The sequence below is a fragment of the Trachurus japonicus genome, chromosome 17, assembly GCF_045865225.1.
Source record: "Trachurus japonicus isolate A0001 chromosome 17, Traja_1.0".
Classification (NCBI taxonomy): Eukaryota; Metazoa; Chordata; class Actinopteri; order Carangiformes; family Carangidae; genus Trachurus; species Trachurus japonicus.
This window is the reverse complement of record NC_140923.1, coordinates 18,573,203-18,588,695: the sequence shown is the minus strand read 5'-3', so window position 1 is coordinate 18,588,695 and position 15,493 is coordinate 18,573,203. Positions and strand designations below refer to the sequence as shown.

The 15,493-nt window shown below is 42.5% G+C and overlaps 1 protein-coding gene across 3 annotated transcripts in view; it reads left to right on the top strand.

Moving 5' to 3' along the window:
• Nucleotides 1–15,493, top strand: part of ephb1 (EPH receptor B1) — a 164,256-nt gene that overhangs the window by 68,217 nt on the left and 80,546 nt on the right. For all 3 annotated transcript variants that reach the window (XM_085805599.1, XM_085805597.1, XM_085805596.1), the window contains one exon: nt 9,426–10,107. In XM_085805599.1, the coding sequence (XP_085661725.1) occupies nt 9,426–10,107 (682 nt within the window). The remainder of the gene's footprint in view (nt 1–9,425; nt 10,108–15,493) is intronic.

Below are 15,493 nucleotides of genomic sequence, written 5' to 3'. Positions count from 1 at the left end.
ATACTTGCATAAAGTAAACTAATCCATACAAATAATTACATGTATCTACATACACAGGGTTAACCGGCCCTCTCTCTTTGCTGCAGGACGAAGAAAGAAGATCCTTTGTACAGTAGCTACCTTCAGCCATCAGGCTTTTTAACTCTTCTGCAAATGGTCGATGAGCTGACAAATTAATTTCCCTTTGGGGATTAATAAAGTTATTCGTATATCTCATTATAAATCCTTGAGGAACGGGCATCGTGGATGTACACATTCACACACACATACTGTAGCAGACATCGTCATACCAGTGGGAGACCCGTTTTATTTTACCTCCAAGGTTATTGAGTGTGATTTAGGTGTGTATAGCCAGACAGCTGAACCTGCTCTGTAAGCTCAGACACAGACGTCTCTGCTCGGCGTGATGACTGGAATGGTAATACCTTCGAATCACTTGGATCACAACGCATCCTTGGCTTCCTGTCTGAGTGTGTTTGTGCGCGTGTGGCTCTGTGTTCTTTGGGCGTCGTATTTGTGTTTCTTTTTTTGTCAGACTGTACCTTCTTTGGAAACCGCTCCCGTAGCATGTTTTAACTCTAAACATTTGTTGCAGGTAAGATTCAATTTGCATTTCCAAATCTCATTTGCAAAGGAGACATGGCCAAGAACGCAACATCTACATGTGGTTACACACAAGAGGAGAATATTTAGGAGTGTGCAGAACGAGATAAATTAGGCTGCTTTGAAATTGGATGCTGTTTTTTCCCAACTTAAAAAAAAAAATAAAAAATTACCCTTTCTTCTGTTTTCCCTTTTGAAATAAAAGAACATGTGGCTAGCTCAATTATTGATTTCCTTCCTGTGAATTTTCCCTCAATAGTTCACATATAACAATTCTCTTGGATGTATGAGAAACCAAGGACATTTTTTTTTTCATCAAAGTATAAATAAAAGAAGAACATAGTAGAACTAGGACAATATGAAAGAAAGGAGAAATGAATCTATCGTTAATTTGGCATGACTTTGGAGGAGTGGCTGGAGGCTGAGTCTGACTTCAGTGTGTGGGAGTCGCTATGTGTCTATCCCAGTACCTGCAGTATACCTGCCATTTCAGCAGTCCTACAGAGCTGGCAGAAATAACAGTAAATCCCTCTTTTCTTTCACTGCATCTTTTTTTTTTTTTTTTTGTAACCCACACTGACTGTTTCGATGTCTTTTTTCCCCTCAGGTTTTCCTTACTCCAGCTTGTCTACCTCAGAGCTCAGACTTTCCGCTCTATCGTCACCTAACCAAGCCATCCCCACCACCCCACCCACCCATCCATCCACCTTCTTTCCCCACCATCCCTCCCTCTCTCCGTCTTTATGTCTTGAGGACAGGCCTGTCAGGTGTAATGCTTTACAGAGATTTTTTTTTTTTCTTCACACATACACACACGCATATATGCACACATAGACGTTGACAGGCGGGGGCCCCCTTTGCACCCAAAAGCCTCAATACCCTGCCATTCTCCTGTCCCCCGCTGACATGGTCTTTGTGGTTCGTCCCTAAATGGCCTCGCCTTGGGCCATAGGGGGCCAGGGAGCCTGCAGGGCGACAGCTTTCACTCCTCGCGCTCCCTTTCAGTGTTTCTCTCACTGCCTTTACCCCTTGTTATCACAGTCCATTTCTGTTCATCATTTTTATTCCTCATGTCTGCTTTAAATAAATTAAGCTCTTAATAGTTACATTCTGTCTGCTGTCTCTCTGGATTTCTCTATTTCTCCTTCTCCATTGCCCTTCTTCCACTTTTTGGCTTCTCATTCTTCTTCTTCTGTACATACCTGCCGGTGCACAAGGTCACACCAGCAGCTTCAGTGTATATATACACAGTCATGGTGAATCATTTAGTCTTCCTCCTTATCGTCCCCCAGAATAGATCCATAAGGTTGCGGAGGCTGTCAGATATCAACTGAACACACAGCTTTAGCCTTTTGCACAGGGTGACTCAAGGTAATGTTGCTACTGGTAACTGAGGGCCGAGCTGAAGCAGTGTCAGCCACTTGGTTTCTCTCAAGATACCTGAGTGGGTGTTACCAGGGTTTCTGTCAGATACGAGTCTTCAGGAAACAGTTCGGTTTTTCAACACATTGTTTTGTCCTACACTTGACTTAATGAAGTTTTCCAAAGCTTTCATTTAGTTATTTTTTCGGCATTCATATTCATTTCCAAAGACTTTAATCAAGTGAATATCTAAAACTTCTTTCATCAGCTTCACACGAACCTTCACAAATGACTATTTTCTTTTACTACGACAGTCCAAATTAACAACAGGGGACTACTGGCATTTAGAGTTAGCAATACAGTTGAAAATATTATATTAAATCCACAAAATGTGACATGTAAAGTAAAATAAATGAATATCAGGCCTGAGATGAATCACCAAAAGACAGATCATGATAATTGTTTTTACAAAATGGTTATCATAGCTGTAGCAATCGCAAAATACAATATTTGTCAAGGGAAAATGTGTATTAGTCATCCAATCCACATTTTAATTTTGTATTTAAAACATTGACTACTGTACAACTTATCTGTTTTCCCATGCCAAGCAACCTTGTAACTGCTGCACCACCCACCAGTTTTTTATGCTTAATATTAAGATCTCTTTTTTGCTGAAATCTGTAAATATGGTGTGGATGAATTGCCTGCAGCTAACATTGAAATTTTACTCTTTAGTGGAAAACCCATTCATGTTCATTTCCAGCCTGCACTCTCTCCTCACTGTAAACAGTAGTGGCTGCATTTAGCAACATCTACAATATCTAGGAGGGTTGCGTCTACTAGCAGCAGGCAGCGTGTAATTAAAAAATAAAGTGTTAATAATGATGTTACAGAAGTTGGACGGAGGAGTGGGGGAGTGAGACGCCTGGGAGGGTTGTTTGCTTGAATTATGTGCGTCACTTTCGGGATCTAAGAAAAAAAGGCATATCAAAGAGATTTGAGAGCATGTAATGAGACCAAATTGCCAATAATGTGTCAACACAGCATTTTTCTCAGAGTATAAACACACATTGAGATAAAAGTTTGGCATGAAAGCAACAAAACAGAAGAGAAAAAAGGTATGTATACTGTTTGTTTACTCTCAGCAACACCAGCATAAAGTCACGTGTTTAACCCGTCAGTTTAGTAAATGTATCGACCTGGATGTGGGCGTGGCCTGGGAGCAGATCTTCAATGAGTCTCATTTGGACGCAGGCGGACAGAGTTCTGTCCGAGCTCAGTCAAACTGTGTGACTGTAATTATAGAGTAGCCGGGATCTGGCAGGACTGGGAGTGTTTCAGACATCACCATTTCCTCCCCATCCATCACATTCAGCCAGGCGGAACTAGGCCTCAGATGCCCCGCAAAAATAATCATTCCCATGCAACTGGTCTGACAGCAGCCCTCATTCAATAACACAGCTGATCAGAAATGATAATAGCAATCATGCCACTGCATATTTTAGAAGCTGCAGTCTGGCTGTGTGAGAGTGTGTATGTGTATGAGAGTGAGGTGGGAGATGAGGCGTAGCTTACGGAATATGTGAATTTACAAGAGACTTATGAGCATGTGTCTCCCAACAACCTTGTGCGTGAATGTGAGTCAATGTAGCTGCAGTTATTGTTACCAAAGCAAATCAACTGTTGCTCCTAGATGACGTGTCCATTCAATTGACTTCAAGGAAGAGACCCAGAGGTTGAAATGCAAATATCCTCATTAAGTCAGAGGGATCCGAGGCAGCCTTTGAAAAAAAAAAAATATCTGGCTTGTGATTACAGTCAGTGGTGAGCTTTGCAAAATGAGAAGAGCATCTTTCAGCAGGGGCATAAAGAGTTCAATCCCTATCTCAGCTTTTCATGTCCAGCTATAATCCACTGTCCTTCAGAGACCTTGGCCTTTGCAAATCTGTCAGTGTGAATTTCACCTGCATGTCTGCCACTCCTTTTCTTTTGTTCGCTTTTTATCAAAAGCCAGCTCTTTAAATACTGATTTATTCATGCCCAATTATTTGAAAAAAAAAAAAAGATTCTATGAAGGTATACTTTTCCCAGCCTCAGTCCTATGTTGTGTTGACATGAATAACAAATAGGCTCATTACTGAAATGTCCATCCCAAGCCTGTAGTATGAAAAAGCAATCTCCTCCTCGCCTCCACCCACATGTTTTACTCCTGCAATGATAGATGAACAGACAACTCATAGGTAGAAAGTGCTCACACATGTGCCAGCCATTCCTCTTGGGTTTACAGAGGTAAACACAACACCCTAGCTGTACTGCTGGAGGAAACACTATATAAACACAATCCAGGCCTAGAATTCTTTGGGGAACAAGATGTTAATTTTGAGGCAACTTCTCCTACAAACCATATTCCTTTTGAAGGGTAAGCTCAGAGTTGAGTGCTTTAATTTAAAAGGGCAAAAAGAAAAAATCGGTTGTAAACTGCATCAGTAGATCATACGTGGGGACAAAGTCAGCCCTTACTCACTACTATTAAATGCATCTCTTGCCTTGGGTCCTGTTGTAAAAAGCCCATCATCAGACTGAGTATTCGGAGTTTTGACAGCCATTCAAGAAACACTTGCCAGGCGCTCTCCCACTATTTGCAGTGGCATTTTGTAGACCTTTCTAGGCTGAGGAGCTTTAGATGTGGAAATACTGTGAGCTGCTCATCATCCATCTGTGCTCAGTATGTCTGAGCATGTAGCTGTATTAACTGGTGCTGATGGATTTGAGAGGCAGTTTGTGAGTGTGACTCCAGAGAGGATCAGACGGCAGACTGGGGGTTAAAGATCAGCCTAAGAGATGCTTCCCAATTCAAGTCTCTTGTCTTGTGTGAATTGACTTGAGGTTGAATGATGAGCTAAAAGTAGTCAAGACTCATTTTTATGTGTGTTAAGCCCGGGCCACAACCACACCAAGTGTTTTGGCCGGTGTGCAGCGTTACAGTACATCAAGGCAGTAGTAGAAGTTGTTTCGCTCATGCTTTATTGCTGAATTTCTTTGCGTAGCAGCCACTGGCCCCTTCCACCAAATAGCCTGAGGAAAAATGGAGCCCCAGGAACAAAACTCAGAGTGTAAGGATCTTTTTCTGTAGATCTCTAAATTATGCAAGTTGGACAGTACCCATAATGCATTGCAACAGCTTTAGTGGAGACAAGAACTCAGCAGTATTGTTGTTCTTTGTTATCTGCACTGTTGTGTCACCCTACAAATAGAGAAAGACCTGCAGAGATAGAGGGAAAGACTGATTATACAAAAAAAGGCAAAACCTCTGTCTTTCAAATAAGATGCTAATGTTTATTCTTGTGGGGTTTTTTTTTTTTTGGTTTTTTTACTGTAGCATAACAGCTCTGAAACAATTATGAAAAAAAAATTATGGTTGACTGGCTCTTTATGAAATAGAAAATAACTTCCTTAATACAAGTTGATTATTGTGTGAATGACTGTTGTGAACAACTGAAGCAGTTTTAAGGTTTATAACTGACCAGTAATGGTTATTTTGGCAAATAGGTGCTTAAACTTCTTCATCACAAAGTTCATTGTCCAGAGTGAAATATAAGCAAGTGAAGCTCCTGAAGTTCTCAGAGGTTCCTGAAAAAGTTTCCTGTGGTGAAAAAGGCCTGACCATCTGTACTATTTTTGGACTGGACCCCATTACCTTTGCAGCATGTTGTGGCGCCTGTCTTGCTCCCACCATGCCTGTTCCAAATGACTTATTAGTCCAGCCCATTTCTCCTGTTAGTGTCCACAGGTGATACATTCATGCTTCAATGGGTTTGCCTTCCCAGCTCTGAGACTGAGGCTGTGCTCGTCCCCCAGTCCACTGTTGGATGCTGTGGCCCTCTAGAGCGAGACCGCGGCCATCTGAGCTGCTCTGTGTTATTTTAGCCTTTGAAGGTAATGGCAGGAGATCAATGTGATGAATGGCCTTTATGAGGGCAGAGTATCGATGGTTGATGGCAGCGAACTGAGGCTGTGGGAAGGGGAACATCAGCCTGAATATATTACCGCCTCCCCTTCTCCTTGATTCCTCTTCACTCCTGTATTTTTCTTTTATCCATCACCCTGTCTCCTTTCCTCCACCCTCTCTTCTCCAGCTCAGCTAGCTGTGACTGGTCATTAACACAAACATTAAGCGCCCTGTGAATCCATAGCCCTTCCACCTCCTCACCCATAAAACAGAGCTGCAGTAATGACACACACAATGACTACACTTGACAATCAGGGGCAGGAGTTGAGCAGGTTAGTGGCAAAAGCAAAGGGAAGCCAATGGGTGCAGTTGGTTGTCGTAATGAGTGTTGTGTTAAGAGGGTCTCGGCGTTTGTCAAGTGTTTTATCAGCAAGAAAGTTTATTCAAGTGATGTTGATAAATTATGGTTATGATGATGCAGAGATGTTTACAGTAAAACAAAATGAGAGGGAGGCGACTTTATAGAGACACAAAATAGTACATCTCTTTTATGTGATGCTGGTCTTTTTGTTTTCCCCATAACTACCATTTTTATCCAGATGTAATTCAGTTCTACTGCTGCTGCTGCTCTGCGCCTTCTCACCTGACTCCACAAAGAGAACATTATCTCTTATCACCTGAACATGTGGCAGCACCGTACAAAAGCAGAAACTGCTCCCGGGGCACATAAAGATAATCAAACCCCTGTCTATCCCCCACACCTTGTTCACCTTGAGCAGATATGAATGATACATACCAGCAACATGCAGTACATGTGCACTCAGGTCCATAATGCATGGACTAAATATACACAGCGCGGGGCTAACAGCGTTATTTTATACACAAATCCTTGAGGAGGAAATGGATGCAAAGACCAGGGAATTCCATTATCAGTGGTGACAGGTGATGATGCCTTCGCTTTTCGCTCTTCGCGGGCAAGGTCAGGGAGATGTCACAGAGTGCAGGAGAAAGATTTGATTTAAATGATGTAAAAGGTCTGTGTGAGAGCATAGAAATAGAAATAGGAAACCTCGGCAGAGTATTGATCTGACTTTAGGGCATGAGCTGCTTACATATGGTGTCCTTGCTACTTAAACGCATGTATCGCATGCATTTTAATGTTGTTACTAGGACAAGCTAAATGATGAAGATGCTGAGGAAAATACAAATGTTAATACTCTGAGTGATCAAATGTTTTGGACCTGCAGACTCAGAAATGTGGTGTGTAGCCTCCAGCTCCTCAGCAGCAAAACAACACCCAGCGAATCAATATGTGGTCGGTAAACCATCAAATTATAAACAGCACGTTCTCAGACACACACACACACACACACACACACACACACACACACAGACACATAAACAGCAGATGAACACAAAGAACTGAAAAGATAATAGCACTTTGCGTTATAAAGTTTAATTTCTGCTAAGTAACTCATGCACCTGTAATAGTTTTGTTTGTCTCTGACACAATGGTGTCACTGAGTACCCACCGAGGAGGAAAAAAATAAAATACATATAATGAAAAATTGTAGTTCATTATTATATGAGCCAATGAATTTCTGGACAGATTTCAGATGGGCACTATCGGAGACGCCTCAGGCCAGTCTCTCTGGCGTGAAAGATGGTGGTCATTTGGCTAGACGAGGGGCGGTGAGGACCCCCTCCTAGACTGGAGCAGACGGGTGCAGAGGAGCCTAGGGCTGGCTGTATTAATGAACAGGCAGTGCTGAAAGGGACAGGTTCCTGTAATGCTGATGAATGGTCATTACAGAGCAGAGACGGGAGAAGAGAGCGGGAGGGGAGGGTGGGAGGGGGTAGAGAAGAGCTGGGCAGAGTGGGCACAGAGGGAGCAGTGGTGAAAAAAGGCTTTAATTTGCACCTCAGATTTCTGTAAACTCGTTTATCATGTCAGCAGTGTCACCGTTGTCCACATGTCTTCTCCCCCACCCCGGCCCCAAACTCTCTTGTTTTTCCTCCAGATGCTTCCACGTACTCCTTGGGCCAAATAATTTCATCATATACTCCATTTTTGTCCATATCTCGAAACTGCCTCGCATTCAGTGTCAATGTATCACGCATATCTCGTCTCGCATCATTTTATGGACTCATTTAATAAAGAATTGTGTATATTTTCTATCATTTGAGTGGTTGTTGGGGCTGCGCATGGAGACTTGATGTCTTCTCCTCTCCATTAGGCCTGATTGAGCAGCTGGGGCGTTAAAGGTCAGAGGAAGGAGGAAGCACCGGGAGATGTATGCACACAAGAAACACGAACTGACTGGAGGCGCACTCGCAACACTATGGACCTCATTAGCTTGTCCTCGCCTACAGCTGTTTGGATCATTTGAGGAAGGGGGGGGCTGCTGGTTCAAATAGGAGTATAAAGAATTGTATTATTACAGACAGTGGAAGTGATCAGAGAAGAAAGAATTCTGTTTGAAACTGTGTCAAATCACCGTCTCTCTTTTACAAAATATTCATTTCAAGTCAGCGGGCCCTTTTATGTTGCTGTCGCAATGCATGCAGCCCTTATGTTTTTTTTTTTCGCTCTGCTGCTGCGTGTATAGCTCTATAAATTAAAACCTTGTATTGAGTATATCAGGAGACTGTGTGTCTCTTAACAGTTTTGTGCTTGACCAGCATTTGCCCAGCTGGACGGTTTTCTCGTCTGAAAATTTTCATTTTAAAGCGAGCTTCGAGGCAAGCTTTTTTTTATTTCAGTGATTCCTCTTCCTGATTCTCTGTGATGCCAGCCAAATGTTAATGGCACATTTTCATCATGATTTGGCACACTGAGTTAATACCTCAAGGGGCTTCTGATGCTCATCCAACATACTTTGTGGGTCACACCTGCAAAAAAACAAAAAAAAAGGGGTGGTGGGGTGGGGGGCTGCAGTGTATTTCGGTTTAGTGTGTATGCAAATGTCTTTCCATCCGACTGGCTCGTGGCTGCTCTGTAGTAGTCTCCGTCTGTCTAATTGTAATTCAATAGTGCGTAATCTTGAATTTGTTACACACCACATTTTATAATGCGTCAACTCGTTGCTCAGCCACGCTCTGCATAGATGGCAAATACCAGCACAGCCCAAGTAATTACTGGGTTTGTGCTTATACAATGGTAGTACACATACTACAGCTGTTGAGCATATTTAGATAACAAGACAGCAAAGTGGTGTTTTTGCAGTTGCTGCACTTAAGAAATAGTTTATGATTCAGAAAAAGGACATTTGTGTGTTCTCAATGGATGAGTAAACCCCACAGCTCGATAGGCTGATTCCTTTCTGTTAATCCAGGAAGAAGACTGAAATTTGGTGGCTCGGGGAGATTACTGATATGTGTACAAATTCTCTGTGGCTCAGCCAATATTAGCATTCTCAAGCAAAGGATGAGGAATAACCACAGCCTTGTCATTGATGATTACTAATCAACTGTGTGTGCCTTCTCTTCTCCTCTCTGTCTCTCTGTGTAGTGGGAGGAGGTGAGTGGCTATGACGAGAACCTCAACACCATCAGGACCTACCAGGTGTGTAATGTCTTCGAGTCCAGTCAAAACAACTGGCTCCTCACCACCTTCATTGATCGGCGCGGAGCACAGCGCATCTATGTGGAAATTCGATTCACCGTGCGCGACTGCAGCTCCATCCCCAACGTCCCCGGCTCCTGCAAGGAGACGTTTAATCTCTACTACTACGAAACGGACGCCGTCATTGCCACCAAAGGCACAGCCTTCTGGATGGAGGCTCCTTACCTCAAAGTGGACACCATCGCTGCAGACGAGAGCTTCTCGCAGGTGGATTTTGGCGGACGCCTCATGAAGGTCAACACGGAGGTGCGGAGCTTCGGGCCGCTGTCTAAAAATGGCTTCTACCTGGCATTTCAGGACTATGGTGCCTGCATGTCTCTGCTGTCGGTCAGGGTCTTTTATAAGAAGTGCCCGAGTGTGGTCCAGAACTTTGCAATCTTTCCAGAGACGATGACAGGGGCTGAAAGCACCTCCCTGGTCATTGCAAGAGGGATCTGTATCCCCAACTCAGAGGAAGTAGATGTTCCTATAAAGCTCTACTGCAACGGAGATGGAGAGTGGATGGTTCCCATCGGCAGCTGCACATGCAAGGCTGGATTTGAACCTGACAACGGCAACGTGTGTCGAGGTGAGTAATAAGAAGAATAGATACATTTTGTCACCAACATACTGTAGTTGTAATTTGACCGTGGCACCTCTGACAGTTGCGAGAATCCACCCTGCTTTTCATCGTTCATTCTCTTTTGAGATGATGGACTGCTCGCAACAGAACAAATCACTTGCGTTGTAAGCAGGCGACAGATTTGTTCTATTTCAGGCTTGCATATAAAAGGGCATCAGCATACGTTGGATCACAGATTTTCTGCATCATTGGAAGGGCAGAATTGATTGTGTTTCATGAGTTTTGCTGAGCATCATGTGCCGTACTCCTCCTTGATCACATCCACCTCCGGCGCGCTTGAAAGGCACATTAGCATTGATTTTTAATCTGTAGCGAATGCCAGCCTTCTGTGCAGCGTACTTTACAGATGGCAAGAGGTTTGATTCTGCCTCAGTATGATGTGCGGAAGACTAAATTCTAAGGAATAACATGCACATAAAGATGAGGTTAATCTGGCTTTTCTGCTGTCACATTTTCTCTCTTCCCGTCCGTCCTCTAATGCACCTTTACGCTCCCTGCACCCTGCTATTCTCACACACTCGCAAACTTATACACAAAGAAGGAGAAAATTTGCTCAAGGTGTCTGATGATAATACGAGTGGCTTGGGGCTCTCAGTGTGGTGCAGTATTGGTTGGCCTACCTCAGGAGGTTAGCCGGAGAGTGTGTGGAGCCCAGATAAGATTGATTGACGCACATCTGCTCTGATCAATAAACAGATATGAGGGCGCCACATATCTACAAAGCACACTGTGTGTGACTCTGTCTACTGTATCCCTCTAGCATTGCTCTATATCCTCCGCAAAACACACCAGCACACTTTTCATACACACCCAAACAAACACGCACATACACACCCACGCAGTCCTTGGCTAAGGTGGAATGACTTTGAAATGCAAATGATGAGGCAGAAGTTGGTTGCCTTTAGTCAGCGCCTCACTGAAAGTTTTCATTTCATCTAATTTTTGTCATCCCATTACGACTGCAGTTTACATTGTTTACAGGTCGCCTCATCTTTACTTTGTTTCTGTGATTTTTTTCTTTTGTTCTGGTGCAAGACACATTTCATTTACATATTTAAAAGTTATGCACATATGGGGGAAAATAGGTTTTCAGTGCGCTGTGTCCAAACTAATGATTTGTAAATATCAAACTATTGTTTGCCTGCTATAAGTCTTAACTTTAGCTCAACTTTCCACAGGAGCATGAGAGGTGTGATATTCTTAACAAGCTCAGCATCATTATGTCTAATAGAAAATTTCCAAATGATGAAAAAAAATCAGTTGAGTATGTGACAACATTGTGCGCTAAACAAGATTCCACAAGGACAAAAATATAAAGCGTTTTGTTTTCAAAATACAACTTGAGAAACCAACTGTCTAATTGGACTGCAGTAAAATTTCCATTTTCCTGATTTCTTGAACCCACTTGTTTTAAATAAATCGGTGACATGTTCCTAGTTTCTGCTGACATTTTTATATCTGATAATGATATGTGTTTTTGCACAGCTTACTTAGGTTTTTTTGTTATTCTCATTATGAGAAGGACCTTTAATGCAATAAAACCCTCTGCCTTATTTCCATTTCATATTTTTATCCCTCTGCTCTGCTGACAGCCAAAGGCTTTATATCTTAGCAACATCTTCAGGTGATTTCTTCAAATTTAGGAACAAAGTCCACTTGAACTCAAAGATGAACAGATTCGGTTTTTGCACTCAAAGGTACAGAGTCAAGTTCACGGTGACCTCACAAAACACAACATCTGGGAACTCCTCGAGGGAACTAAATGGATTTTGGTCAAAGGTTCAAGCATCAAGGTCGCTGTGACCTCACAGCACATGTCAAACACAGCCAACAAATCATTCTAGTTATGATCAAAGGTACGATACAACAAATATTTTTGACATGACTAAACTTAATGTAGCTTTCTCAAAACTTAAAATTACACTTAATGACGTTATTGTACTTGAGATATGTTAAATATGCTCTTTGAAGTATTGGTTTTTACAGGATTTTCCCAGAAAAGAGAATCAATCTTGCCTATTCTCAAACAAACACAATAAAAAAACAAACCTGCAGTTATTAACATATGGATATTATTACTGTTCAGTAAAAATGATGAGTTCTACACACACTCCCAGCACAGTAATTGGAGTCTAAGGTGTCCTTGACTATTGGTTGGAGACTTGTTGAGACCTGTGTTAGTGGGGGGCATCGGCACTGCACTGTAAACACCACAAGTACACGTGGGCACAGACACGCACACATACTGTACACAGTCCCCCCAGTAGGTGAAGCACTACAAAGACTCTTTGAACAGAGGAGGAGACATATATTTCCACTAATTCCCACAATCCCCCTGACTTCCTCCACTAAGTACCCCCAGCAAGTAGGCTTCCTGCTGTGATAAGTTTGACATCTCTCTCTCTGATGGAAATATAGCGTTATGGGAGGTATGAAAAGCAGCCAGCAGAGGGAGGGAGTTATTAGCGCGTAGCTGGGATAGAAAGTCGTATAAACCTGTAAAATGTTGTGTCATTTGACCTTAAGCCTCAGGGCAAAGACACTCACTTGTGTACAAGAATGCATGCACAGAGAAAGGCAGAGACAGAGACAGACAGAAAAGAGAGAAACATGATGCTTCCATTTCTATCTCTCATAACTAGCTTACTCTCTGGAGACTCGTATGGAATCTGTTCCCCTCTCATCTCCACAGAGAGGCTCCTCCAATTAGAGCAATCTCAACCTTTTATTTTCCACGCGGTCCCTTTTCATGGGCTTGTAATCCATTATTTAAACAGGGAAATCTAACCTTAAAGTGCTTGTGGAAGCTAAGTACTATGGGCAGCCAATCAATTGGAGGTTGGTGCAATAACATGGCCTCAGCATTGGGTCTGTAGTAATTGCCCATTAGAGATGAAGTAACAGGAACAGGAACAAAAAGAATATGAGAGCATGCAGTTTCATGCTGAAATAATTCCCCTCTTCGAGATCAACATGAGAAGGAAAGGTATTACATCGGAGAGGGAAGGCACTGTGGTGCTTGAAAGCACAGTGGGAAATCAAAAAATGGAAAGATGTTGCTTCTGTTTTGAGCCACGCTAAGCCATCTGATGTTGTCTTACAGGATTGTCGGACTGTAATTTTCTGGAGAGCAGAAGCGAATGTTTGACTACTTAACACTGACCTTCTTACCTAAGATGTGAAAATTGTCCAACGGCTCCATTTATCCATTGTCGGTGTGGGAACGTAAACATTTTTATACTAACATCTACTTAAATGACTTGACAGCTAATGAAAAGCAAAAAATAAGTGCATTAATTCTACCTGCTCCTGTTTATGGCTGTCAGTTCTTTCACTTGACATAACAAAACATGCATTTGCCGGGTCAGTCACACAACTACGCTAATCAAATCTGGAGTTTTGAATATGTTTATCTCTGCATAGTGAAAAAGCGAACGCTGTGAGAGATGACAAAAGGTGACAAATTAATCATTTTTGACTTGTTTAATTTGTGAGTCATTTAATATGACAGCGAAGATAAGCCTAATTGCAACTGAGTGTGTGTAAATGTGTTCAAACATATTTGTGTGTGTGTGTGTGTGTGTGTGTGTGTGTGTGTGTGTGTCTCCCCCACCCACTGTACCTAATAGCACTTTCTCTAATCTATATGTTTTAATTAGTGACATGTAGCATGGCGTGTGTGTGTTTATGTGTGTGTGCGCATGTGTGTGGCCTGCTGTCACTTGGGCAGAGAGACCATGTAGAGTTGTTGTGCTCTGTAGCGATGATGCCAGCATGCCATCCTCATTACCAGCTCCCCAGCTCCCACACAAGCCATTTGGGTATCCCCTCTCACTCTCTATCTATCTCTCTCTCTCTCCTTCCCTCCCTCTCCCTCCCTCTCCCTCTCTCTCCCCCTTGGCTATGTAAGCAATCTGCTAAATATTTTATCACCTCCCTGTTAAATCGAGCGGAGACACTCCAAATAGCACCCCACTACCTCCACCAACGCAAAGCTTGTCTTGTGTGTGTGTGTATGTGTGTGTCCTGCTCAGCTGAAGTGTCTTAGAGAGACTGATTTGACGGTTTCAGTGAACCCTCGCACGGTTGCTGTTGTGGTCTCCAACTGAGTGATTGATAGAATCACCTTGATAAGGTTTCCTTCACATCCATCTCTTGTGTTTCTAAATAATCTGATATCATTGATCACTTTTATGTTCCTTGTGTTCCCATATATAAAGTGATTAAAACTCCATGGTAAGCTAATTATTCTGATGTGTAAACTCTTAAAAGTGAATAATGTGGCATAAACTGCTTAAACTGAGTAAACCGAGGCTAGATGACACATGATGAGGAGCAACACAAAACTTTGGACTTACTGTTCGTTATTTTGCTTTTACCACTGTTTCCTGTGAGGAACAAAATTTTCGTTGAGCTGATAAATGCCTACGTGAAGTCTATAAAGGTGGTGGTCTCATTTTATGAGACCCTCTATTACATTTTGTCTTCTTTTGTAATAGCTTAACCATGCCCAAAGCGTTATGCTTCTCTCTTTTTTACCTTAGTGGGCCATTCCTATGCAAAGCACATCACTGCTCTGAGTCCCCTCAGCAGCGTGGAGGCTGGCTTTGGGACAGAGGACAGTAAAACAACTGGAACAGAGGGAATAGTGTTTCTAAAATGTGAATATGAATGAAATGGGACGATGAAACACTTAATGGCTAATGTGATTATCCGTGATATCATCTGACTACTTATTCGTGTAATTCTATTTATCCTATCCATCCATCCATCCATTTATCCATCCATCCATCCGTCCATAACTCAATACACTATCCATGATTGTGCCTTTATTTAGTCGCATTTACTTTTTGTAATTCCTCGCCGCAGCGATCCTATAGGCCCACGCTGCAATACGAATCTCCTCATATTTTCTCTCTCCGTTAGGCTCCAGCGGGCTTTTGACATGCTGGCACATTAATATTACAAATATTCAAATAACTTTATTTAACATTCTGCAGGCTGACAGTGGCAGCGGGAGATTCACAGCCCATTGAGCAAGTGCGCTTCCCTGAGCTAAGTGCCGATTCATCATGGCTGCCTTACTCCTGTCTAATGGCTGCCATCATGGGGCACGAGCACACACGCGCACCGACACACACGTAAACACACATCTTCCCTATACACTTAGAAATGGTATTAGTTCTTCCATGTGTGCATTTTAAAAATGTTAAATGTAGTGTTCCAGGCGCATTTATCACATCATTAACCCACGCCTTAAACCTTATAAACCTCAATACTCACCCATAGAGACTTCGTTGTCGTAGACAGCAACCAGCTGCTTTATTTATTT